The sequence below is a fragment of the Myotis brandtii genome, unplaced genomic scaffold (genome assembly GCF_000412655.1).
Source record: "Myotis brandtii unplaced genomic scaffold, ASM41265v1 scaffold731, whole genome shotgun sequence".
Classification (NCBI taxonomy): domain Eukaryota; kingdom Metazoa; phylum Chordata; class Mammalia; order Chiroptera; family Vespertilionidae; genus Myotis; species Myotis brandtii.
The window spans coordinates 1,576,782-1,600,645 of record NW_005370895.1 but is presented as its reverse complement, the minus strand read 5'-3'; the positions used below and the strand labels follow the sequence as shown (position 1 = coordinate 1,600,645).

At 39.9% G+C, this 23,864-nt stretch overlaps 2 protein-coding genes across 8 annotated transcripts in view; one reads left to right on the top strand and one right to left on the bottom strand.

Moving 5' to 3' along the window:
- ZDHHC3 (zinc finger, DHHC-type containing 3) overlaps window positions 1-1,573 on the top strand; it is a 59,240-nt gene extending 57,667 nt beyond the window's left edge. For 4 of the 5 annotated variants that reach the window (XM_014530311.1, XM_014530312.1, XM_005882659.2 and 1 more), the window contains exon 9: window positions 1,202-1,573. In XM_014530311.1, the coding sequence (XP_014385797.1) occupies window positions 1,202-1,225 (24 nt within the window). In that variant the 3' untranslated portion in view covers window positions 1,226-1,573. The remainder of the gene's footprint in view (window positions 1-1,201) is intronic. The other variant, XM_005882660.2, reaches the window with a different exon arrangement.
- Window positions 1,574-3,785: 2,212 nt separating this feature from the next.
- Window positions 3,786-23,864, bottom strand: part of KIF15 (kinesin family member 15) — a 42,438-nt gene continuing 22,359 nt past the window's right edge. For 2 of the 3 annotated variants that reach the window (XM_014530286.1, XM_014530287.1), the window contains 16 exons: window positions 22,786-22,927; window positions 19,710-19,907; window positions 18,747-18,854; window positions 18,228-18,333; window positions 17,067-17,232; window positions 14,430-14,580; window positions 14,138-14,223; window positions 13,105-13,174; window positions 12,455-12,541; window positions 11,778-11,882; window positions 11,104-11,226; window positions 10,449-10,595; window positions 9,758-9,859; window positions 9,319-9,483; window positions 7,675-7,784; window positions 3,786-3,858 (listed from right to left, as the gene is read on the bottom strand). In XM_014530286.1, coding sequence (XP_014385772.1) covers window positions 9,403-9,483; window positions 9,758-9,859; window positions 10,449-10,595; window positions 11,104-11,226; window positions 11,778-11,882; window positions 12,455-12,541; window positions 13,105-13,174; window positions 14,138-14,223; window positions 14,430-14,580; window positions 17,067-17,232; window positions 18,228-18,333; window positions 18,747-18,854; window positions 19,710-19,907; window positions 22,786-22,927 — 1,672 coding nt within the window. In that variant the 3' untranslated portion in view covers window positions 3,786-3,858; window positions 7,675-7,784; window positions 9,319-9,402. Of the gene's footprint in view, window positions 3,859-7,674; window positions 7,785-9,318; window positions 9,484-9,757; window positions 9,860-10,448; window positions 10,596-11,103; window positions 11,227-11,777; window positions 11,883-12,454; window positions 12,542-13,104; window positions 13,175-14,137; window positions 14,224-14,429; window positions 14,581-17,066; window positions 17,233-18,227; window positions 18,334-18,746; window positions 18,855-19,709; window positions 19,908-22,785; window positions 22,928-23,864 lie in introns of those variants that run through there. The other variant, XM_014530288.1, reaches the window with a different exon arrangement.

The following is a 23,864-nucleotide window of genomic DNA, read 5'->3' as shown; positions in this document are numbered from 1 at the left end:
AGCCAGCACAGGAAGATCTGCAGGTACGTTTTTGTTGTTGTTTTAACCAAGACAATTATTTTGGAAAAATCCTCAAACCATTTTTTAAATAATGAAAATTTAGAATGGAAACTCTCAGATTCAGCCCACTTGGAGCAATAACTGAGGACAGCACAGGAAGATCTGCAGGTACGTTTTTGTTGTTGTTTTAACCAAGACTTTAATTTTGGAAAAATCCTCAAACCATTTTTTAAATAATGAAAATTTAGAATGGAAACTCTCAGATTCAGCCCACTTGGAGCAAACATAACTGAGGTATTATTACAGCAGCAGGGTTTACTCAGTGCCCCACCCTTAAGTGTAATAGTTTCTGGTTTCAAACACTGGTTTTCAGACAGAGGGACACAATTATTTCTTTAAGGATGTGCTATATAGAATTTACATACTTTATATAACTACCAATTCAAAAGAAATATAAGGAAAAAGGCTACTGTAGAATTACATAGAATTTCACCAATTTTATAAAATCGTCTGAATCCTATCAGCTTCCCCAAAGAAACAAATGCTTCTTATCTCACAATGCATATGGAACAGAATTCTGGTTAAGTAAATGATGTAATACAGGGCATTGAATATACCACTTACAGGCAACTGATTTCTAGGGCAGTGTTTCCAGACCACAGTCCATACGCTAGAAGGACCGTGTGGGGAGGAGGCAGGTGTCCTCAGCTCCCCTGGGGCTGTGCTACATTTATCTGGCGTGTTTTGCTTTAGTTTGATGAAGAGGCTCTGAGGCACGGCAGACACTGCAGTTGCCTAGCCAACAGCCAATCCCCTGCTCTGTCTAGCTATAGACACTCATTTTATCTGGGGGAAAGGAAGAGGGAGAGCTTGCCGTTTCTAAGGTTACCAGGTAAGACCTGGGCTGAGCTGAGCATGGCTCTACCTACCTCGCGGCCAGAAGTGCTACACCCGGCCCAGGAGACGCACACTGACCCTTGGGGCTCACATACACCCATGGATAACACAGTGTGTAAAATCGCCGCAGGAGGCTGGGGCTGATCTGTGGAGTGTGCTTTGCTTGCCCACAATGTGGGCTCCTGTACGATCCAGGGACAATGTATCTCTAAGACTCTTGGTTACTAAATTATGAAACAGATTACAGGCATACTTAGCTTGTTTTTTTTTTGTTTGTTGTTTTTTTGGTGTTTTTTTTTGCTAGGTCTCAAATGGACATTCCTTCTAAAATAGCTGCAGATTCACAGCCATACAGCCGGATTCTCATAGATCCTGCACGGGATGCAGACTCCCGTCCTGGCCCTACACCTGGCTGGAAGCAGTCCCTGGACGGCTCCCATGTGAGGAGACTGTTGAACAAGCTGCTCCACATCCGTCCTCTTTGATTCTATGAAGCAAACGACTCCATGACCGGGTAACAAATCTTTCACAGGTGGTTGGTCTTTGTCATCCGATTATTGAAAAGAATTTTTGGCATATTAACTTGGATGGAGCTCAAATGACTGAATGCGAGTACTCGAACAAAACTTCCATTGCCATTACTTACTATGTGAATAAGATTCCTCAGCATTTATATCAATAAAAACAGAAAATGGAATAGAATTGATACTAAATATTGTCTCATTCCAGAATTAAAAAACAGAATGAGCTAATCAAAGAAAAAGCATTAAGATAAAGTGCATTAAGAGATGCATTTCCACTAACATTTTACTAGGTATAGTGATTATTTATAAAATCTTACAATAAATTTAGGATACTGTGTTAATAGTAATTGTAATGAAAATTCAACCCAGAAGAAATATAACTCTTAGAGACATAAGAATACAAGAAACTTCTACAAATTATTTTCAATTTGCATACGTTTTCATTGCTAACTGAAATGATAGAGTAATCAGCAAAACAATTTCCAAACAATATATTAAATCAGCATGGGTATAGAATAGAACAGTGGTTCTCAACCTGTGGGTCGCGACCCCTTTGGGGGTTGAACGACCCTTTCACAGGGGTCGCCTAAGATCATCGGAAAACACACATATAATTACATATTATTTTTGTGATTAATCACTATGCTTTAATTATGTTTAATTTGTAACAATGAAAATACATCCTGCATATCAGATATTTACATTACGATTCATACAGTAGCAAAATTACAGTTATGAAGTAGCAACGAAAATAATTTTATGGTTGGGGGTCACCACCACATGAGGAACTGTATTAAAGGGTCGCGGCATTAGGAAGGTTGAGAACCACTGGAATAGAAACTAAAATCAAAAAAGGAACAAGGTAAAATTTTAGATTTAGGAATTTGTTTATATATTTTTAAATGATGGAAAGTAGCAAATAAGTTGAATACTGTTAGAAGAACACCACAACAGTTTTATTTCTAAAGGTCACTATTTTTAGTACAGGCATATCTCTGCTTTACTGCACTTCACAGATGCTGCGACTTTTACAAATTGAAGGTAAGACTCTCCACCAGCAAAAAGACTATAACTCACTTTATTACAATTGTCTGGAACCAACCTGCAATATTCCTGAGGTATGCCTGTATGTTGGCACCTCTATTTTTTGCAACAATTTAAACTTACAATTTTAACATTAAGTCAACTCCAAAAATGAGCAAGAGGGTACATGGTATTTCAGATTCTTTTTCGAGGTAGAACAAGTGAAATGCTTGAGGGCCTCAGTTTCTGATGACGAGTCTCTATTCAGAGAATACAATATCTTTCTAATGTTTTATTATTTGTTAATACCACCCAGCTTACTTATTTTGAACGTGATAATACAATATATCTTGTTCACCAAAGAATAAGTTAATATTAAAAGTATATGAAGAAAATTTTTTAATTTTTATTTATTTTTAGAGAGAGAGGGAAGGGAGGAGGGAGAGAAACATCAATGTGAGAGCAAAATATTGATTGGCTGCCTCCTGCACGCTCCCTCGTGGGGATCGAGCCTGCAACCCAGGCATGTGCCCTGACTGGGAATCAAACCAGCAACCTTTTGGTGCATGGGACAATGCCCAACCAACTGAGCCACACTGACCGGGGCAATAAATTATGTTTTCACTTCATTTCATTTTACTTATGAATAAATAAGCCTAGATCAGAAGAAATCAGAGAATTGATCTAGGGGTCTCAAAGGGCCTTGAGGTTTTAAATCAGAGGAAACCAGAAGTGAAAAGGGGAACGTGATTGTTTATGTTGTTCTCAGTGAGTCCATGAAGAGAAAACCAATCAATTAATTCCTTCAGGAAAGCTAGGCTTTTCCTGGCACTTATTCTTTCAAGGTAGTTTTTGGAATGGCTTCCTGTGAAAAACTCTTTAGCAAGAGGTATTTAGGACAACAGTTTTGTAAACATCTCTTATGTTCACTTCAGAAGGAAAGAAGCTACTTACCTTGTGGCTATGAGTGTTTCTTCGCTTAGAGAAGAGTAAAGAAAAGGCTAACAAGAACTTGAATTACAAAACAGTGCACTTACTCTGCTTTCATTCTCAGCATTTCTTCAACTAATTTATTCTATAGGATTAAAAAAAGAAAGAAAAAGATGCTTAAGTTCTTAACATTGCTAAAAAAGATAGACTGAAAGTAACCACCCCACTCTCTCACTCATGGGGGGCGGGGAGGGCGGTTAGAGATCGACCAAAGGACTTGTAGCATGACCAATGTACACAGACACTGGGGAGGTGGGAGTGGGGGGTGGGGGGCAGAGGAGAATCAATTGGGGAAAAAGGAGACATATGTAATATTTAAACAATTCTTAAAAATACCATAAAAAATCCTACTTTAGCAAGTCTTTCTTTGATAAGTTCCTCTTGTTCGTTCCTCAGCTGCTGGTTGTCTGGATGATTCTGTTCGCTGCACAGATTAGGGAGGATAGGGAAACAATGTCAAGTGTAGCCAAGTATCACTTCATGTCTATTAGATGCAACAATGCCAAGCTGTGCAAAGAAAAGCCAACTCCATGGTGAGGTCACGTTAGCACACTTGACAAATGTGACCGACATAAGGACGACATAAGGCACCTTCCCCAGAATTCAGGATTCCTCCCACACAAAAGTGAGGTGAGCAAAGCGGAGAAATCTAATCAAGGCTTGTCTGAAAGTAAAATAAAGTAGGAACTTGGTCAAGAGCAGTATCACCTGAAGATCAAATGTGAGCAAAAGGGGTTGAGGAGAAGGGCAGGCCAGGAGTCTGTAGGACTGTGATCAGCGGGGAGGGGCCTGTTAGGGGTGGAAGGGTTCCTCAGGCTGGCCTGGCCCCCAGGGCCCTGCTGCCCCTTTCGTCAGATTTCACAGCCGGCTGGCAATTGCTGATGACACCAGCTGCCCATGCATGCCGACACCAGGCAGTGGATTCCCTGAGTACCAGACATGAATCTCTTCATGAAAAACTCCTCTTGTATGAAGAAAATTATATTCTGGGTGTGACCTCAGTTTCAGGTGAATCTGATCAATCTGAGTCCATCTCTGAGCCTGACCAGGTCAGGATAATAACCCAGCAGCGCCCCCGGAGAATCTGCTGGAATGCCACAGCCTTCTCTGGGAGTATCTCTCACTGAGGAGTAAAAAACAGACAGTTTCTTGCAGAAAAACAGAAGATACAGCTATTTCTTTCACTTAATGATCTGGCAGCCGACAAAAATGGTGATGAGACCTCAACAGGAAAAAAACCGAAATCGTAGGGAAAATGTGTTTTCTTTGCTCTAATCCAGGGATGGGTAAACTTTGTCAAGTACCTGACAGAAAAGGTTCTAGGCTTTGCAAACCAGGTGCTCTCTGCCTAGCTGTCAGGTTGGCCATCGCCACACAAAAGCAGGCACAGCAATATTTAAGTGAAAGGACATGCCGACCTCAACAAAACTTTCTTTACCAAACAGGCTATGGGCTAGATTTGACCCCTCACTTCAATTTTCTTTTCCTTTCCCCTTATTAGTACAGTATTGATACGTCTTCCCTCTGGCAAACCCTGAGCCCACCACTTCCCCCAGGCTGCCTGGGGAGGTAAAGGAAAAGGAACATGCAGGGCAAATAAGACACGGGAGAGAGCTGTGGAGGTGGAGACAGCTGCTTCACATGGCAGAGAGGGTGAGAAAGGCCTCCAGCGGGCGAGAGAGGCCATGGCCTCTGAGAGGGCAAAGCCCAGAGGGCGTAGAGCAAGAGTTGTTGCTTCGGAGAAGGGTTCCTGGCAGAACCAACACCGAGGCTCCCACACAGTCCCGATTCCAGCCTCACAGCCTGCCGCCCCCACTGCGCAGCCCCAGCCCCAGCCCCAATGGACTAGGCTGCTGTGTCCATGGCCTTGGAATGGCGCTGGTTTGGAAGTGCAGCTATAAGTGAGGTCAGGGGACGCAGGCTGCCAAGTGGCTCAAGCTCTCATCTGTCAGTGTCTTGGGCCGTCTCAGCACCACTGCAGACAGTGACTGGCTCGGCAGCTGAGAGGTGCTGCTGCCCGAGGAGGAGGTGGAGATGCACTTGGCAAGAGCGTACATGTTCAGGGGGTGAGGGGCTGTGGTGGGAGAGCTGCTCCCAGGGGCAGCTGAGAGGTGCTGCTGCCCGAGGAGGAGGTGGAAATGCACTTGGGAGGGCGTACATGTTCAGGGGGTGAGGGGCTGTGGCGGGAGAGCTGCTCCCAGTGCAGAGAAGACAGAGAGGGGCGGGGGCTACCGTTCCCTTCCTTTCATGAAGACATTTCCATATGGCCCCTCAAAAAAGGAACAGGAGGCTATAAAATACAGTATTTCTAATTGAGTTTTTATAAATGACCTAGAAACATTGTTTTCCATGCTCAAACTCTTGAAAAAAGACAAACAGTATACCAAGTACAATGCTTTTCTTTTATACGCCTGGACATGGGGGTGGAGCATATGGAAACGAGGGAGCACACTGTGGATATCTGCATCAGAATCACCAAGAAAGGGAAGTGAAGCCCAGAGGATGCTACTGAAATGAGCGTCTCTGAACCATTTAGGACTAGTCATGTGCTGCTTAACGACGGGGATACATTCTGAGAAACGTGGCAAGAGGTGATTTCGTCGTGATGGGAACATCATAGTCACTTACACAAGCCTAGATGGTGCAGCCTACTCCACACCTAGGTTAGGCCTATTGCTACCAGCCTGTATAGTATGTCACTGCACAAAACACGAGATTAAATGCAACGAAGAGACACAGTAAACACAAGATGTATGAGGCTGCTGCCAGTGTAACACGGCACTGTTTCTTTTTAAGTAGAAAAAATACAGTCTAAAGTAACGCCAGTGGCAGTCATTTATTATCATTATCAAGCATGAACTATAATTGGATGTGCTCTATTCTTGTACAACAGGCAGTGTAGCAGGCTTGTCTACACCAGCATCACCACAAACACGTGGGTAATTCAATGCACTATGACGTTATGACAGCTATGTCACTAGGTAACAGGAATTTTTCAGCTCCGCTACAATCTTACGGAACCACCTCTGTGTATGCGGTCCGTCGTTGACTGAAACGTAGTGATGACTGTAGGCTGTCAGCAGAGCCACCGTAACCATCTCAAATATCTGTTGTCTCATTTAGGTTTTGGACAGTGCAGCTCAGGGCTGCTTCCGGACAGGGCTGGGGAGCTGCAGGAGGGGAAGGCATCTATGAAAGACCTTCTGAAAATAGTAGGAACAGCAGACACCCCTAATCTGGGAAGCTGGATTCAGTAAGGACCTCCATCCCCTTTGATTGACTTCAACTTGCTGCCTACTTTTACAGGCCACCCCATCTCCAATCTTTCACTCAGAGTTGACAACAGGCAGGCTCACAATGCTACCTGTGTACGTAATTACTACCATTGACTGAGAGACTGCCCTCTGCCAAGCACTGGAACCAGTTCGTTATGCACATTACTTTTGGTCTTTAAAACCCTGCGAGAACTAACATTTTCTTCATTTTATTGCTAAAGAAACTGAGGCACCAACAGGGTCAAAAATGTGTCCAAAGTCATATGATTTTCAAGTGTCAGAGACAGGATATAGCCTAGGTGTGGTTGCCCGTGACACTGTGCCATCAGCAAATAAAATGAGAAACCTGCCTAAGCTGAAGCCAAAACACACAAACCTAGAGACACCCAAACCCAAGGAAAGGCTCCTCTGGAGAGCTGCTACCCAGGAGCTTGCCGGGAACTATGAGTCATGCAGCAAAAGATCACGAATAGCAACATAAAATGGCAATAAATACCTATCAACAATGGAATCTGAAAAATCAAAATAAACCAACAAGCAGAACAGAAACAGACTCATAGAGAACATTTCGACAATTGTCAGATGGGAGGGAGATTGGGAAGATGGGTGAAAAAGGTGATGGGATTAAGAAGTACAAATTGGTAGTTACAGAATAGTCATTGGGATGTAAAGTACAACATAGGGAATATAGCCAACAATATTGTAATAAGTATGCATATGCATGGTGACACACTTGGGTACGAGATTTATTGGGATGATGACTTAATAAGTTAAATAATGACTAATCACTGAAACTAATATAATATTGAATGTCAACTGGAATTAAAAAAGAAAAAAAGGATTTAAAATAAAACAAAGAAACAAAAAGCAACTGATGGGAAACCAGTGTGCATTCCAACGTCCTTTATTTAACTATACCCAGGCAGGCCATGACTGAGCCCAGAGTTCTGGTGGCCCTTTCTCACCTGTTGTCCTTTTGTCTTTTCATATCATCCAGCTGACCTTGCAGGAGCCAGTTTTTCTCTCTCAACTGCTCACCTTCCAACCGTAGGTTTTCCATTTCACTCAACTGCTCCTAATAACACATGAAATCATCCTTTTTCAGAAAATGTCTGATAATAGGCATGATTTTGCTCCCCCAGGCCATGACTGAGACAGGCATTTCTCTCTTAAACTTCTCCTACACACAGAGTATTTCCTTGGATGACAGTGGATGAAAAGTTGACTGTGACAAGCTCTTGGGAGCCTGAACTGTGACTCAGGCTCATACCCAGTATCTTAAACGTAGTCTCTGATCAGTATTACCGATTCATTAAAATTCCTTAAGACAGAAATTCTCTACTTTGACCAATGTTCTATTTGATTCTAAATGAAGATCATGAATATAACCATCTAGATTCTAGAGGAAATAAATACTTGTCTGCAAGGAGTATCCTTTTTGATGTACTTCTCCCTGTCTATTGTTTGACTTCTATTAACCTGACCCAATTTCTTCAGAGTACCAAGGTCATGCCAATCTGGGTAACAGTCACATTCCTGAGAGAGCAGCATACTGAGGCCAGGCATGACCCCTCCACGAGAAACAAAGCTTAAGAGCCATTCCGTCTTCATATACTTTACTTTGACCCTAAACAAAAACTCCCTGTAGAGCAATGACCTTCCAGCTAAGTGCTGGAGTGTAGCATCCTCCTCCCTCCCCCGCTCCATCCCATCTCCCCAGGCAATCCTTCACACCTCCCACCCCTCAGTGCGACAGAAAACACTCTCTCACCCCACCCCCAAGTGAAAACACCAGGAGGAAATCTGAAAGAATGGTACTCTCTCCATCCAGGGAGCACGCCCACGCCTTCCCCCACTGGGATGCATCTCCTAAACCCTAAGGGACCACAGACTTGAAACCAGGGGAGCAATGGGACAGTGACACTCATCCCCAACTAACCCCCTGCACCTGTGGCTAAGGCCCCCTTTCCTCTGACTCTCCAGTGAGCTACAGCAGCCCCACAGGCTCTCTCCTGTTGCTTCTTCTGTCTGAAGCCCTTCCTTGTTTCACTGTCTCCAGCTTTAAAATAAACATACTCAAAAAAAGGAGACAAGGCTTTTTAACTATCATACACAAAAGCTATCTCTATAATACATAAAGAATGCCCCCAAATCAATAAGAAAAAGCTCAACAATAGAAAAATGGTAGGACAGAAATCACAGAAACAGAAAAACACAAGGTGCTCAATCTTACTAATAAGAAAAATACAAACTTAAAACTACAACGAGATAACATGCTTTAGCCATCAAAATGGCAAAGATCTAAAGTCAGACAGCACTATGAGAGTAGTTGGTGCAGCCTGTGCAACGACACCATCGTATCAAAACCAAAGGGCAGGGAGACAATGCTCAGACATGGTTACAGCTGCACAAAAAACTCCAAGAAGTCAGTAAGGAACCAGCTGCATGGGGAGCCTCCAGAACAGCAGACGAGTAGCTTGGAGTCAGGTGAGAGGAAGACTATTCTGCCGACCCTAGTTCTGTGCCTTTGAATTTTGTATCCTCAGGAACCATGAAAGATACTATTTATTTAAAAACATCAAAGTTAACGGAAACAATTACCCAGTTACCTTCATTCTGAGGATTTCAGCATTTTTGATTTCTCTGTCTTCATTTAGCTTTGTTACAAGGTGTTGCAAAGAAATCTTAGAGGCTCAGCCATCTTCTATCTCTTGTTCTTGTGTTTCCAGGAGTTTTGCCAATTGTGTTTGAAAATGAGGTGGTGTTTTAGGACTCTAAAACAAAATAAAATTTCATCCAAACACCTGATTAAGTGGTGTTGTAAAGATTTCATATTAAATGTACACGCCAAGCATGTAGAAAATAGGCTAGTTAGCTTGTTATTCTAAATCTTGTAAAACAGTGGTACCCTTTTATCAAGTAAAAAGCAGAAAAGGTGTTAGTGAACATCTTTTTCTATAAAGACAAAGCTGTGGTCTCAGTAACTTCCAAACTGTCATCACTCACAAAACCTTGTTCCTCCTGAAATGCACTTTCTCTGAAAAGTACCTGGGGATACTCGGCAGCAGAATCCATCACATGTTCTAGTTGCCTCATTTTGAAGTTATATTCATTCTTCTTCTGTTCTACTTCCTCTTTCTTTAGATTTAACTGAGAAAAACAGGTATATGGTTACAAGTTAGAAAATAATGGGGCCCAAGGTCCAATTAGAACAGCCAATCTCCCCAAGGTATGTGGAAATAGGTTTTTTACATTTTGGGGGGATTTGATTAATAATTTGAAAAGCAGTAATATTAAAACAACAATAATAACAAAAAACAATACAGCAATTTTTAAAATGATAAGTTGTAAAATCTGGGGCTGCCATTTGTGTCTGTATACTTTAGTTACTACTATACTGCTCTCATCTCCCTTTCTCTCATAAATTTAGTTACACTTAAAAAAAAACACCCAGTTTTTAAGCTTCAAAAATGATCAAAGAATCATCTGAGGAAAAATACAAAATATGAAACAGCAGCAGCCAAAAAGAGGATGACAATCAGCCATAACCTTACACAGCGGCCAGAACTTGCTGGCACGTGTCAAGGGTTGAGGGTAGGCAGGAAGACAGCCAAACAAGTCTGAACCCACAGAGCAGCCGCCAACCACCTCAGTGCCCCACTAGCCAAGGCAGGGACCTCAACAACATGCAGTCTCTGCCCCAGGCCCCATCTGGAGCGGCACCTTGCCCTGCAGTCACCTCGTGCTGAAGCTCCTGGATCCTGGCCTCCTTCCTGATCAGCTCCTCCTGGGCGGACTGCAGGAGCGCCGAGTGCTTCTTCGAGGCCTCGGTGAGCATGTTCAGCTGCTCAGTAGCATGAACCAGGTCTTCGCAGAGCATATCCCTCTATTAGGAGAAAATCCCCACAAAAGCAGAATTTCTTAATTGTGGTTCTCCAATAAGAATTCACAAATCATTACTTTATGCGATTTTTAAAAGGTTAAGAGAGTTTTAAGTGAGAACTTTTTTTTTTTTTTGCTTGTGTGGTAATCCATTCCAAGACAAACCAAGCAGTTAATACTAGTGAACAGGCCTAGAGATCAACATGACAGTATATTCATATAGGTACCCAATTGAAATTTAACTGCACTCTACTCTCCCTTACCCTCACCCCCAGGTCAGTTAGAGGAACTTACCATGGTGTTAGCACAAATGAATGAAAATAAATCGACTAGATAAAATATAAAAATGTTACTCTTATCTCTTAATGCCTAACTACCCTGGGGAAAATGACTCTAATTATGTCTTACTCCTTTTAAAAAAATCCCCTATTTATTCCACTAATAACCTCCATATACACATATACATATTGACAAATAATAAAGAAAAAAAGATCATGATGTGTTAACATTACCTCTATATCTTCGGAGATTATTCTCAGCCTAAGGGTTTCTTTCAGATCCAGAATCTCCACTTCCTGTCTCTTAATCAACACGGTGCTATCTTCTTTGTCAACCAAAGCAGAGTTGTATTTACACTGCAGAAAAGAAGGTTATGATACAAAAGCTATCTGCTTTATGACTTATATTTTTAGATTAAAATAACTTAAGAATGAGTCTGAGTTCGAAGGTGATGACCAGATTAACACAATTAATTCAACCAATACTTGCCAAATTAAGGAATGGAAGAATAAATGTATGGATGGCAAAAGGAGTGGAAAAGTACCACAGGTATCAGTGAAAATACACTGGTTTTGTCATCATTATCAGGAGTCTGTGTCAGAAATAAAGGTGGAGGGCAGCAAGCTCCATGTGGGGCAGAGGAGGGGGGAACATTGACCAAAACCCTCACCTTGACCTAAGGGAAGGAGCAAGCACCACTGTTTAACTCAGATACACTCACACTTGACATTAGCATTTAAAGGCTCTGCCGGTTCTGCAAATACAGATCCTGTTGAGCTGTAACCAGTGTTTCCAAATCTATGTGACCACAGAATCTCTTTCCTGGTGGAGCATCTGTTAACCCCCTGAGGAAGCTATGGAGTGAGTCTCATGCTCAAATTAATCCATTGCTGGCAACAGAACTTACATTGACGTCCTTCAGCTCTTGCTTCAGGCTGTCTATGGTTTCTGTTTTCTCACGAACTGACGTCCTCAGCTGCTGGATCTGGCTCATGAGGTCAGTTACAACTTCCTGACGAGAACAGAAACAGTATCTTCACACCCAATGACATTAAGGAGATCATTTTTAAATGACAGGTTGTTTATCTTTCCTAATGACAAAAGAAGTCAGTTTCATTTGAGAATATATGTCACATGACATTACTAATGTTCTCAATTTATTCTATAATGGATTTCATACCATTTTATTTAATCGCTTTTTTTGGTTTTATGAATGAGTAACAGTAGACATGAGGAATTTATAGCTAATTTTATACTTGGACATACAATATTATGTTTATTATGGGGAATTGAGAATTTGTATCATGGACTTAGAGTCAAAGAGAAAGGGCCACGCTAACAGTTAAAAGGGACAGGATGTGTTTTAGAAACTGCCATCAAGAGAAATAGAAGTTTGCTCTTTAAGTTATATGGAAAATTAACTTAAATAAAAGACCTCATTCTCTAGTAACCATGGAAGGTGCATAAGGCATTAGGTGCATACAGAAATGCTAGCTACCAGTCACCCTGACAGCAGGAGACTGGGAGGTTAAAGCAACATTTATGAAGAAAATACCAAGGTATGTAGCTTCAACTGCCTCCCACCTTGTCAGCGTCTCTAGACTTCTCCAGAGAACTGATGATTTTCTCAGTAGCACATAAACTCTCTTCCAGTTTCTGTACTTTTGCCATCTACAGGGGGGAAAAAAATCTTTTTAGAAAAAGAATTAAATTACACAGTTAACTACACATAGATTTTTTAAAAGCTGAAGCCCTGGCCAGGTAACTCAGTTGGTTAGAGCATTGTCCCAATACACCAAGGTTACGGGTTCGATCCTCAGTCAGAGCACATGTAAGAATCAACCAATGGATGCATAAATAAGTGGAACAACAAATCGATATTTCTCTCTTCCTTCCTTTCTATAAAATCAGTGATAAAACAAACAAAAAATTTTTAAAACTTAAAACCTGCTTTTCATATTATATAGTGTACAGGAGTATTACCTGAAAAACAATAACTTGGGTTAAAAGACAATGATTTTGTGGTCTCTATCAGGAGGCCACTAAAAAATATGATAATGGTCATTGGGAGTTAGAAAAATAGAGCTGAGAAACAATACAAGCAATCAAACACTCCATCTTTTTATTACCAATTTTCAACATATGAAAGCTGAGACACTTGTTATAATAAACCTCTTTCGACATCAGGAAAAATGACAAAGCTCCAATTTTAGAGTTAGAGTCAAGATACTTACCTGCTGCTCACACTTGACCATCTCTTTCTGTTTCTCCTGACGTACAGATTCAAGAACATCTAAGATTTCTCTAGAAGAGAAGAGTTCTTTTACTAATGACTTCATTCAACGAACACAGGAACTGAGTCTATTTGTACAGGAGATTCAATGCAATGCAACTAAACGTTATGAGGCATAAACTTGGTGTTAGGCGTTGTACTCCAGTACAAATCAGAAATTTGAACCCATCTCTTCAACTATTACTGAATGAAAACCCACTTTTATACCACAACAGTTTATTTTTCTTCAAAGTACTTTGAGACCCCCAAACATAACATATAACATCTAGTATGTTTATTACCTAACTCTCTGCACTAGAATATAAAATTCATGAGGATGGGGACATTTTGTTCTGTCTTATCTTTGCATGTTCTGGCGTTTGCCAGAATAGAGCCTGGCTTGTGGATATCACTAAATGTTTGAATGAATGACTAAATGTTAACTGTTTCCCAACCAGATGTTTTGATCCACTGATGTTTTATCACTGTATAGCAGGGCCTAGAAGAGACTCTGTCTCATAGTAAGAACTCTGTAAGCAGCTGCTGAATAAACAAATACAGATTCTTCTCGTTAGAGTAATAATTATCCGGTTGGCGGAGGCCAAGAGACTGACAGAGATCATCAAGGAAAAGAACTTGGAAAGAAAGGGAAGACAGCATTCATATTAAAGGACCAGGAGAAAAAAAAAAGAGCAACGAGAAAAGTAGTAATACAGACAGAAATAAAAATCAATCCCCACTTTCCAATAATAAATACTGTGATTTATTTATAGAAAGCCACAAGTTCTGATCACTACTATTCATTTAAAAATATTGAATGTTTTAAAAAATTAAGTTTCTCTACATAGCCATTTATACAAAAACATGATATTCATTTTGGGAATGCTTTGGAAAAAATAACTTTACAGGGCATTAGCAATTAAGAAAAACAAGATAAAGAATGTGGTAGTAAATGACATTCTAGTTAACTAATGGAAAACATAAATAGCACTCACTTAGAACTGTTTTCTTTATCTTCTTCAAATTGTAATAATAATTTGTTATTGCGTTCTTTTTCTGCCTCGAAAAGCTCCATCAAATTCTAAAAGACAATGTGACATTAGGTGTAAGTAACTGTTACTAGCCATGTGTAGTCAACAAGCACATCAAGTACCTTCTGTGTGGCAGGCCCCACGGGCCAGGCTGCACAGGAAGTTAGGAGGAGGTCTAAGCAGTGCATGCCCTGAGCTCCAGGGAGCAGTCACCTGTCCAGGACAAAGTCAGGGATCATCAATACCCTTCACTTACATTCAGATCAGATTTCAGAGTCTCATTTTCCTTTTTGCAGTTTTGGAGGCTTTTTGAAAGTTGGTCAATTTCGAACTTCATCACTTCTTGTAAGTTTTCATAGGAGTCCTGCAGGCAGGCTTTGCTCTCAAGAAGCTTTTCATTCTCTGACCTTTATCAGGAAACATTTTTGCAATGGTAAGTACAAATAAAAACTAATCGTCCAGTCGGAGTATCTGCAGTTCAACTTATCCCAGCTACAGACCACTCCCAATTTACAGAAGCCGCGACTGGTGTAAATAAAGCTCGAAGACGTATGTAAAATATCCACGATGCACAAACGTCAGACAGACTCAACCACAACACAGTGATAGAAAAGAGAGTGGGCGTGTCAGCCTGGAGCCACCTTCTTCCTCATTTAGGAGTTTCATTTAGGCGTGCGTGTGTGTGTGTGTGTGTGTGTGTGTGTGCGCGCAGACCTAACCCTCATAGAACCTAGAGACTGGCCATTAATTTAGTTTTGTTGATAGTTCCACTCTATTCATTCATCACATAGTCTCCAAACTCTACAAAGATTTTTCAAGATGGCAAACGTGGCTTCAATCTGAGCAAGAGTGTAAACTCCTTGGGAGAGAACTATCTTTTCATTCACATGACTATTATTTACTAGATGCCCAGTGCACAAATTCGTGCACGGGTGGAGTCCAGCCGGCCTACTCTTGCATGAATTTCATGCATCAGGCCTCTAGTTTTAATATACACACACACACACACACACACACACACACACACACCACACACAGAGCCAAATATAGTGGATTCCTAACATTTTAGATTTAGTTCAATTCTGACATGTAAACATGAGGAAATTAAGATCCAATAAGATTAGTGGAGTGACTTTTCAAAAAAATCCCCTAGAATTAGTTTATGACAGCCAAGATTAGACTCAGTGATTCCGGTGTTAAAAACAAATGCCAGGTGTAGGAAAAAATAACAGTGCACCCGATGATAAATGGCCTCCGCTAGCAGCCCTGGCATTGGGGAAACAGCGCATGTGGTAGAGGTTGTGCTGACTCTGCAGTGCCCTCTAGAGGGAAGGAGGGACTCCTAGGGCAGCTGCTAGGCACCATGCAGGGATGTGGGCCCCATGCCACCAAAACTGTCTGATTTTTAAGAGGATGCTGAAACATAGATTTTTATAAGAAATGGCTCATTTTAAAAAACACTCTGCTAATATTTTTTTCTTTTTAAAAAAAATATATTTTATTGATTTTTTTATAGAAAGGGAGAGAAATAGAGAGTTCGAAACATTGATCAGCTGCCTCCTGCACACGCCCTACTGGGGATGTGCCCGCAACCAAGGTACATGCCCTTGACTGGAATCAAACCTGGGACCCTTCAGTCCGCAGGCCGACGCTCTATCCACCGAGCCAAACCAGTTAGGGCTCTGCTAATATTTTAAAAACCTAACTGGCTAGACCCAATGAAACATGCCTAGAGTTGAATTTGGCCTGCAGATCTCGTTTTCTTCCTCTATTTTAATTCCTTGTTGTATATTCAGAAAACACTCAAGAGCTATGGATTTTAACTTTTGCAACTTCTGTAAAAATTAAATTCAAGGTTGTCTATTAGAAGGTTTCCAGATTGAGCAGTCACACTCATATTACACTCACAGCATCACATTTCCAATATCCATTATTAAATCACTGCTATAGACCCAGGAGACGTGTTTTAGAAAAGACTCAAATTAGCCAGGAAAAAAAACACAACAATGAAAATAAACAATTCACATCTTAGGTTACTTTGTTTATAGCAGTGGTTCTCAACCTTCTTAATGCCGCAACCCGTTCCTCATGTTGTGGTGACCCCCAATTTCATTGTTACAAATTGAACATAATTAAAGCATAGTGATTAATCACAAAAACAATATGTAATTATATATGTGTTTTCCGATGGTCTTAGGCGATCCCTGTGAAAGGATCGTTAGACCCCCAAAGGGGTCGCGACCCACAGGTTGAGAACCGCTGGTTTGTAGGCTCCCAGCACTTGACTAACCAGCCAGCCCCTAGGAGTTAATGTGGACAGTGGTGATAACTACTGATTGGTCTCCCTTATCCTGCCCCTTCTTCTCACAAGAACACACCTTTCCCTCTGGAATAGGCACATCACATTGTTGGGCCAATATAGGCTCACACCCTCGGCTAAGTGACTGGTCCAAAGGTAAGCAGATGACTCAGCAAGACCAATTCCAATTCTCCCTGGGATTGACATGCGGTGGCTGGGACAGAGGATTCCCTCACAGGAGTTGTTAATGAGGAGACAGAATGTGGAGCAGTGAGGCCATCTGTCCCCCGTCACACAGAGGAAGGCCCTCAACAGGACAGAATGAGGGCAACACAGAGGGAAGCAGAGCAGGGACTGAGAGAGGGAGAGACAGAGAGCAGAAGAGACAGAGAGAAAGATGCACACTGACAACACTGTGTGAGACACGTTCTACTGTGTCCCTGAAGTCACAATCACTTCTGAGCCTTCCCAATACTCTGAGCCAATAAATTAACTTTTAGTTTGTTCTAAAAGTTAACTAGTTTGAGTTGGATTTACAGCATGTGCACTTCAAGGATCCCTGGTTCCAGGCCAACCATAACAAAACAACTCTACCTGACACTGTCTAGTTGAAGCTGGATATGCAAGTGCTTTTCAGAAAGGCTGCTGAGTTCTTGCTCCTGACTCTCCTTGAATGAATTGTACTCCAACTTCACCGAAGACAGCTCCTTGTCTGCAGAATGAAGCACTACTCGCAGGTCATGGACCTCACTTTTCAAAACTAAAAGACAAACAAAATAAATCCTCAATAGGCCTCGCTACACATAATTTTTACTAAGTAGGCAAATAAATGTAATAGTTATCTTCACACAATCAGTTAAAAAAAAGTTGATGTTGAATAGCTAAGTGGTAGATACCTAGAAAAAGTTTCTATTTTCATCCTCTCCTTTGTTTATGGTTTTTGGTATATTTCTACAAAAAAGGAAGAATTAACATCTGTCTGTCCCTGACTTGTAAGTCACTTATTTTCGACATTTAAAATGTGCATCAAAATTCTTTATAAGAAAAAAAAAATCAAGATATTTAACATAATTTAAGTGACCTAATCCTCATTGAAAATCTCTTAGAAATGTGCCAGGACTTTCTAAAATGAATCAGACATGTCTGGTCTTCTCAGGGAACTGCAATTGGAAGCAAAATTAGGTAACTTCTTAGATAAAAAAAACTGAATGGCTGTCTTTTTTGTTTGAGCATTATTACAAAATACTGCAAATACTTTAATGAAAGGAGACGTAAACTGAAAACAACAAACAAACTGGGAGCCAAATGATACTCCCACATCTGTGAATATATGCCAACATATAATTTACGCTTTATATCATCACTATTAAAACATTGTTCACATCTGTAAGTGAAAAAATAAATAAATGGCTAATAAAAAACATTATTCATCTTATAAATTCAAGACAATGCACTTTCAAATCAGCATTAAAACTTTAAACAGCCCGGCTGGCCAGCGTGGCTCAGAGACTGAGTATCAACACAGGAACCAGGATGTCAGGGTTCAATTCTATTCAGGGCACATGCCAGGGTTGTGGGCTTGATCCCCAGTGTGGGGCGTGCAGGAGGCAGCCGATCAATAACTCTCTCTCATCATTGATGTTTCTATCTCTCTCTGAAATCAATAAAAATATATTAAAAAAAGATTTTTCATATGAGTAGAAAGATACTGATTCCAGTATTCAGATTAGAAAGCTCCCAGCTATTCACACTTACAGTCATTCTTCGTTTGAGTGTCCCGAAGCTGCTTTTCAAGGACATTCAATTGTAAGAGATGCTCTTGCTGCTGTTTGGTCCAATCCGTTCTCTCTGATGAGAAAAGCTGAGGGAAAGAGATCAATTTACTGGAAAAGGTATACTGGCCTGATGAGATACACTCCAAACCATTACCGTTCTCTGTTTTAAACTGTTTTAAAGTCTCTGACCAGAAGAAAATCAGCTGTTCCGTTCAACTACAGTGAAGATGCCCAACAAAGGAAAGGATCCCTGCAGGGAGCTGAACTGTCATCCCACTTTCTTCTGGACAAACAGAAAGGGGTCCATGTGCACCACAGACTAAGAGGGCCAGGGCTGTGTGTGTGTGTGTGTGTGTGTGCGCGCGCCTCCTTATCAGAGCAGTATGCGAAGTAACAAAGTAGAGAAAACTCAAACCAGTCTTGGCTGGGGCTTTGCGAAGTCCTATTCTTCCTGTGAGACTCTGATCCCACCTTTCTGAGGCCATGCTCTCGGTCTCACCTCCTGCATTTGTGTAGAATGATGCTCCAGTTTGTCAATGCGCTGCTGAAGCTTCAGGTTTTTATGCTCTTCTTCATCCAACTTGACCTGCAGAGTACTCACTTGTTCCTACAACACAGAAACTTCAGTTGTCAAAATCTTAGACATTCCACCATTTCTTCCACATTAAAAAACAAAATTCAAAACCTAATATGGACAAAGGTATCAAAGGCCAGTTTGGAACCAGAAAACAATTTCAAAAGACTACAGTAATGATTTCTCATACTCATATCTGACAAAATAAACTTCATAATGAAGGCCATCAAAAGAGACAAGTTCAAAATTACACTTGTGGTCTGCCAAGGTAGATAATTTGAAACACATAGGAAAAGTGGTTAAATTAAAATTGTAAATTAAGCCACAGAGCCAACTTGAGATTTCTGAGATTTCTCGGGGCTATGTAGAATGAATTCACCAGAAAGGCCTCCATGCCAGGAAAGGGCAAAATTTTGAAATTTGGGATGGTCTGGCTCACTCTAAGTTTTACTATACAGTAGAAAAACTTAAAAATATAATGAAATCACCAGAATTCTGAGGTAAACGAATTTTATATGTTATTTCAAATATACCAAAAGTGGTCTAAAATTTCATCTAAAATAAGATTCCTTCAACTATTTTAACTTTCTTTAGCAGATACAGCACTGCACCATATAAACAAACCAGTCTGGAATCTGAATCTAGTGGCAAACTGGTCTCTTTACATATAAGAGAACCAAAGCCAAAAGACATTGGAAAATGACTTGCTAAACGTTGCAGTGAATTAAAAGAATAAGAACAGTCTGGTTTCTAAGCCAGGAGTCTTTACACACCCATACTTAAAAAGGTAGTAAACAGTTTTGAACATTGAAAATTATGGTTAAAATGATAAAGGAAATTGTTTAAATGAATGTCTCATTATTTATTTTTTCTGAAACTAAACATTACCTGCACCATCCTAAGTTCTTCAGAAATGGCTTCAAAAGCTTGTTCATTCATCTCAGGTGGAACTGGCTCATTTAAGATATCATTATCTAATTTGCTAGAATTCTGAGTGTACGGAGACCCCAAGCTCCCTGTTTCAGGGCTTAATTTTGATCCTGGTCGAGGCCAAATTTGATAAACCTTGGTTGGTGTAGTTATAATCTGCAGCAAAAAGTAATTATGGAAAACAACATTAGCACACATGAAAAAAATAATTGTGTAAACAGAGAGGATAAAATTGAAATTCTATTCATGAAAGGAAAAAAAAAAGTATCCCTCAGAGGCAGCACAGAAATGCCCAAGTAGACACAAAGAATCTATCAATTTAATGCAGACTTAAGCAAAATTCTAATAAGATTTAGAAAAATGAAACTTGGTAGGTGGATTCCAAACTTTATGCAAAAAATAAATGTGTAACAAGACAAAAAGAGAACAAATTGGGAAGACTTACCTGGCCAATATAAAAATACATTATAAGGGTATGGTCGTTTAAAAAGTGTATTATTAGCATACGAAGTCAAATAGAACATTGGAAGAAAACACAAAGTTAGGAAACAGAATGATTTATATGTGTAAAGTTCAAATTAGTGAAAAAATATAGACTATTAAAAAAGTTAAATCCCTATGCCATACCACTCAAAAATAAAATAGCAGATGCATTAAATAGGTCAACATAAAAACAAAATTATTGAAGTAGTAAAAGAAAGTAGAATATACTGATGATCTTGAGATTGTCTGGGCCTTTAAAAATGAATGAAATAAGTCACACAGATCAAGAATCAATAAACCTGTGTGTATCAAAATTTTAAAACTTTTTAGGACAAAAGCATCACATATGAAGATGAAAGGCAGGGAACATGATGGCAGAATATAGGTATAAGAAACAAGATTAACACATAAAAACTCCTAAAAAATCAAGTAGTAGGAAAATGGGCTTTTTTTCATAGAAAAGGGCAGACAAATGGACAATGAACACAGGAAGATGTGTGACCCCACCAGAAATGAGGGAAATGAAAAGTAAAACCTTAACTAGATACCATTTTCACCCACCAGACTATCAACCATTAAAGAGCTGACAGTGCCTGTCCAGGGTCCTATGCAGGGCAATGCCAGCTCCCCAACTTCCTGGGAAGGCACAGGGCTCAGAGGTGGAGGGGGCACGTCAGCAGGACTGACTCCAGGGCTGGGACATCCTGGGACTTCTCCCTCACAGCCCCCGCCCAGAGAATGCTTGCACTAAAACCACCTAAATCAGCCAGGGGTCATCCAAAAATGGAAGCCTAGGTTTAAAATAAGGTAAAGTCCTAGGTACTAATTAATATGGAAAGTCCCAAGTCATATCTCTGAGAAAACAAAAGCCCACTGCAGAATAACATATGTAGAATAATCCATTTACTTTTAAATGCAAAGAACAACAAAAATCTATGAAATAACTCTACATATCTTTCTCAGAGCATGTATATTTACTATACAAAACTGTTAAGAAAAAGGATTCCCAAACTGATTAACAAATTACCCCTGGGGATGGGGAGTGAAGGACTAGATTAGACCCAAATTGGTGGTGGTGCTCAGTAGGAATTTTAACCTAAATTTGCATACAAATATATATTTACTTTAAGCAAGAACAACATATTCATAAAGTACAGATATAATTAAAAATGAACTAAAAACAAACAACAAAAGATCTGAATTGCTATGCTACTCTTGGCAAAGCTTTTAATACCCTCCTCCCTATCTGCTCAGCTATAAAAGGAAGAAGACAGACTGGAGTGTCAATGCTTTGAGCTCTGTACGTGCACTGTACTAAGGGGCTACTGACAGAAATTATAAAACATTTGGCAATATTCTGCAAGTATTTTAAAATAATTTCCTACACAGATTTTAAAGGCCACAATTTTTAAAAAGCAAAGAAAAAAATTCGACCTTTATAAGAAAAAATAGCCTTTTCCAGGTTAAATAAATCATAACATATCGACACGATAAATGCTTGTTGCAGCTGCCAAAACAAACACCAAAACAAACAAAAACAAAAAAGAAAATTATTTTTTCCCCTTCAGATATGGGACAAACTCTAAAGTATCATTATGTTACAAAAAATCAAAGTAGAATGCTGTGTATTATATGCTGCTTGTATAAAATATGAAAAAGAAAGAAAACAAAAAGCAGACTTGGTGACACTGATTGCCTCCAAAGAGGGTTTCAGGTAATAAGTAATGTCATACATTTGTAGAGGAAGGACAGCAGACGGCAAGAGACTCGTCACTGTATACTCTTTGTACCTTTAAAAATTCCAGTCATGTGAATTACCTATTCAATCAAATGAATAAAATAACTTTTAAAAGCAGTTTCTTATGAAATGACACAAAAAACATCACTGCTAAAGACAGCAATAGATACACATCTATTTATTATCAAGTGTAGGATGTATAAGGAAAGTTGTTGTTGTTGTTTTTAATCTTAAGAGAATTTGGCACAAAAAGCTAAAATCAACAGTAGCAGCACCTTCTTAACCTTTTGCTTCCTTCATGTTTTCTTGCTCCTCCATCTCAGTTTTTCTTTTTTAAATGAAGGCTATGGTTATTAAGGGGAAAACCTCTTCTGGTTTTCTGGTTTTCCACATTGTTACCCCGGATCCTTTGTGGTCTTTGTCTTTGTGATTTCTATTCTGCAAGCTTTGAGCACATGTTACATTATAGCAATAGCTGCCATTTACTAAGATCTACCAGACTGGCCCTTTATTATCTCATTTAATGCTCTAAAAAACCTAAAAAGCAATTAAGTTAGGAAACCCAAAAAAAGAACTTTCCTTTTTGTTCGTTCGTTTGTTTTGGGGTTTCTTGGGAGCGAGGGCAGTGAGATGAGAATCTGAACCCAGGTGTCACTCCATGGTGCATTCTTTCCTCACCACCCTCCATCAGAACACTGGGTCCACTGCCTGCAAGGGATTCTATCTGTACCTGGAGATAATCTGTGCCAACGCCATTACTAACCAAGTGAGACAGCAGGATTGAAGGCTGAAGCATTGCTTCAGAAGACCTACCTTAAGGGTTTCAGCATGAATTTTATTCAGCTGAGAAACTTCTTGCCGCTTGCAGGCTTTTGTTGCTTCCAAAAGGTTTTCGAGATTAAGGTTCGCTTTTTGCAAAGACTGAAGCTCTGATTCTAATTCTAGCTGCCTTCTCCTAATAGATATTATAAAATTGAGTATTTTAGGCAATAAGTAATGTCATACATTTGTAGAGTACTTTATAGTTTATACTCTCACATAACTTTATTGTTATCTCTTTAAATCAGAGATATTCTTAGATTATTACGCTCATTTTCCAATTGGTTGAAATACAGCTCAGAGACTGATTACTGTTTAAGGTGTTCAACTAGTAAATGGCAGAGCTCCAATTCAAAAGCCCAAACAGCCCTGGCCGGAGTGGCTCAGTTAATTGTGTGTCATTATCCTGTGCAATGAAAAGTTTAGTTCAATGGCCAGTTTTTCAGGTTGTGGGGTCAATCCCCAATAGATAGGGGGCATGCAGGAGGCAACTGATCAATATTGTTTCACTCTCACATAGATGTTTCTCTCTCCCTCTCCCTTCCATTCTCTCTAAAAATCAATAAAAGCATCTTTGAATAAATAAATAAAATCTATTAAAAAAAAAAAAAGCCCAAACAGTCCATGATGGGTCTATATGTGATGTTATTTTTTTTAAATTTCTTTATATTTTATAAGAGGGTTAATCTCAGTTATAATATAAATTTTTTTGCAAAGAGCATCTAGAAAGAATATTAACACATCAAAATCCAGATTTAATTCAAAACAACAGTAATTAAAATGTGGTGGCACGATAAACATTTTACTATGTAAGTTTAATAGGCACTTATCTCAACATTAAAACATTCGTATTATCTAATCCATTAAATATATTATTTTTTTAAATTATATTTTATTGATTTTTTACAGAGAGGAAGGGAGAGGGATAGAGAGTTAGAAACATCGATGAGAGAGAACATCGATCAGTTGCTTCCTGCACACCTCCTGCTGGGGATGTGACCGCAACCAAGGTACATGCCCTTGACCAGAATCGAACCCAGGACCCTTCAGTCCACAGGCTGACGCTGTATCCA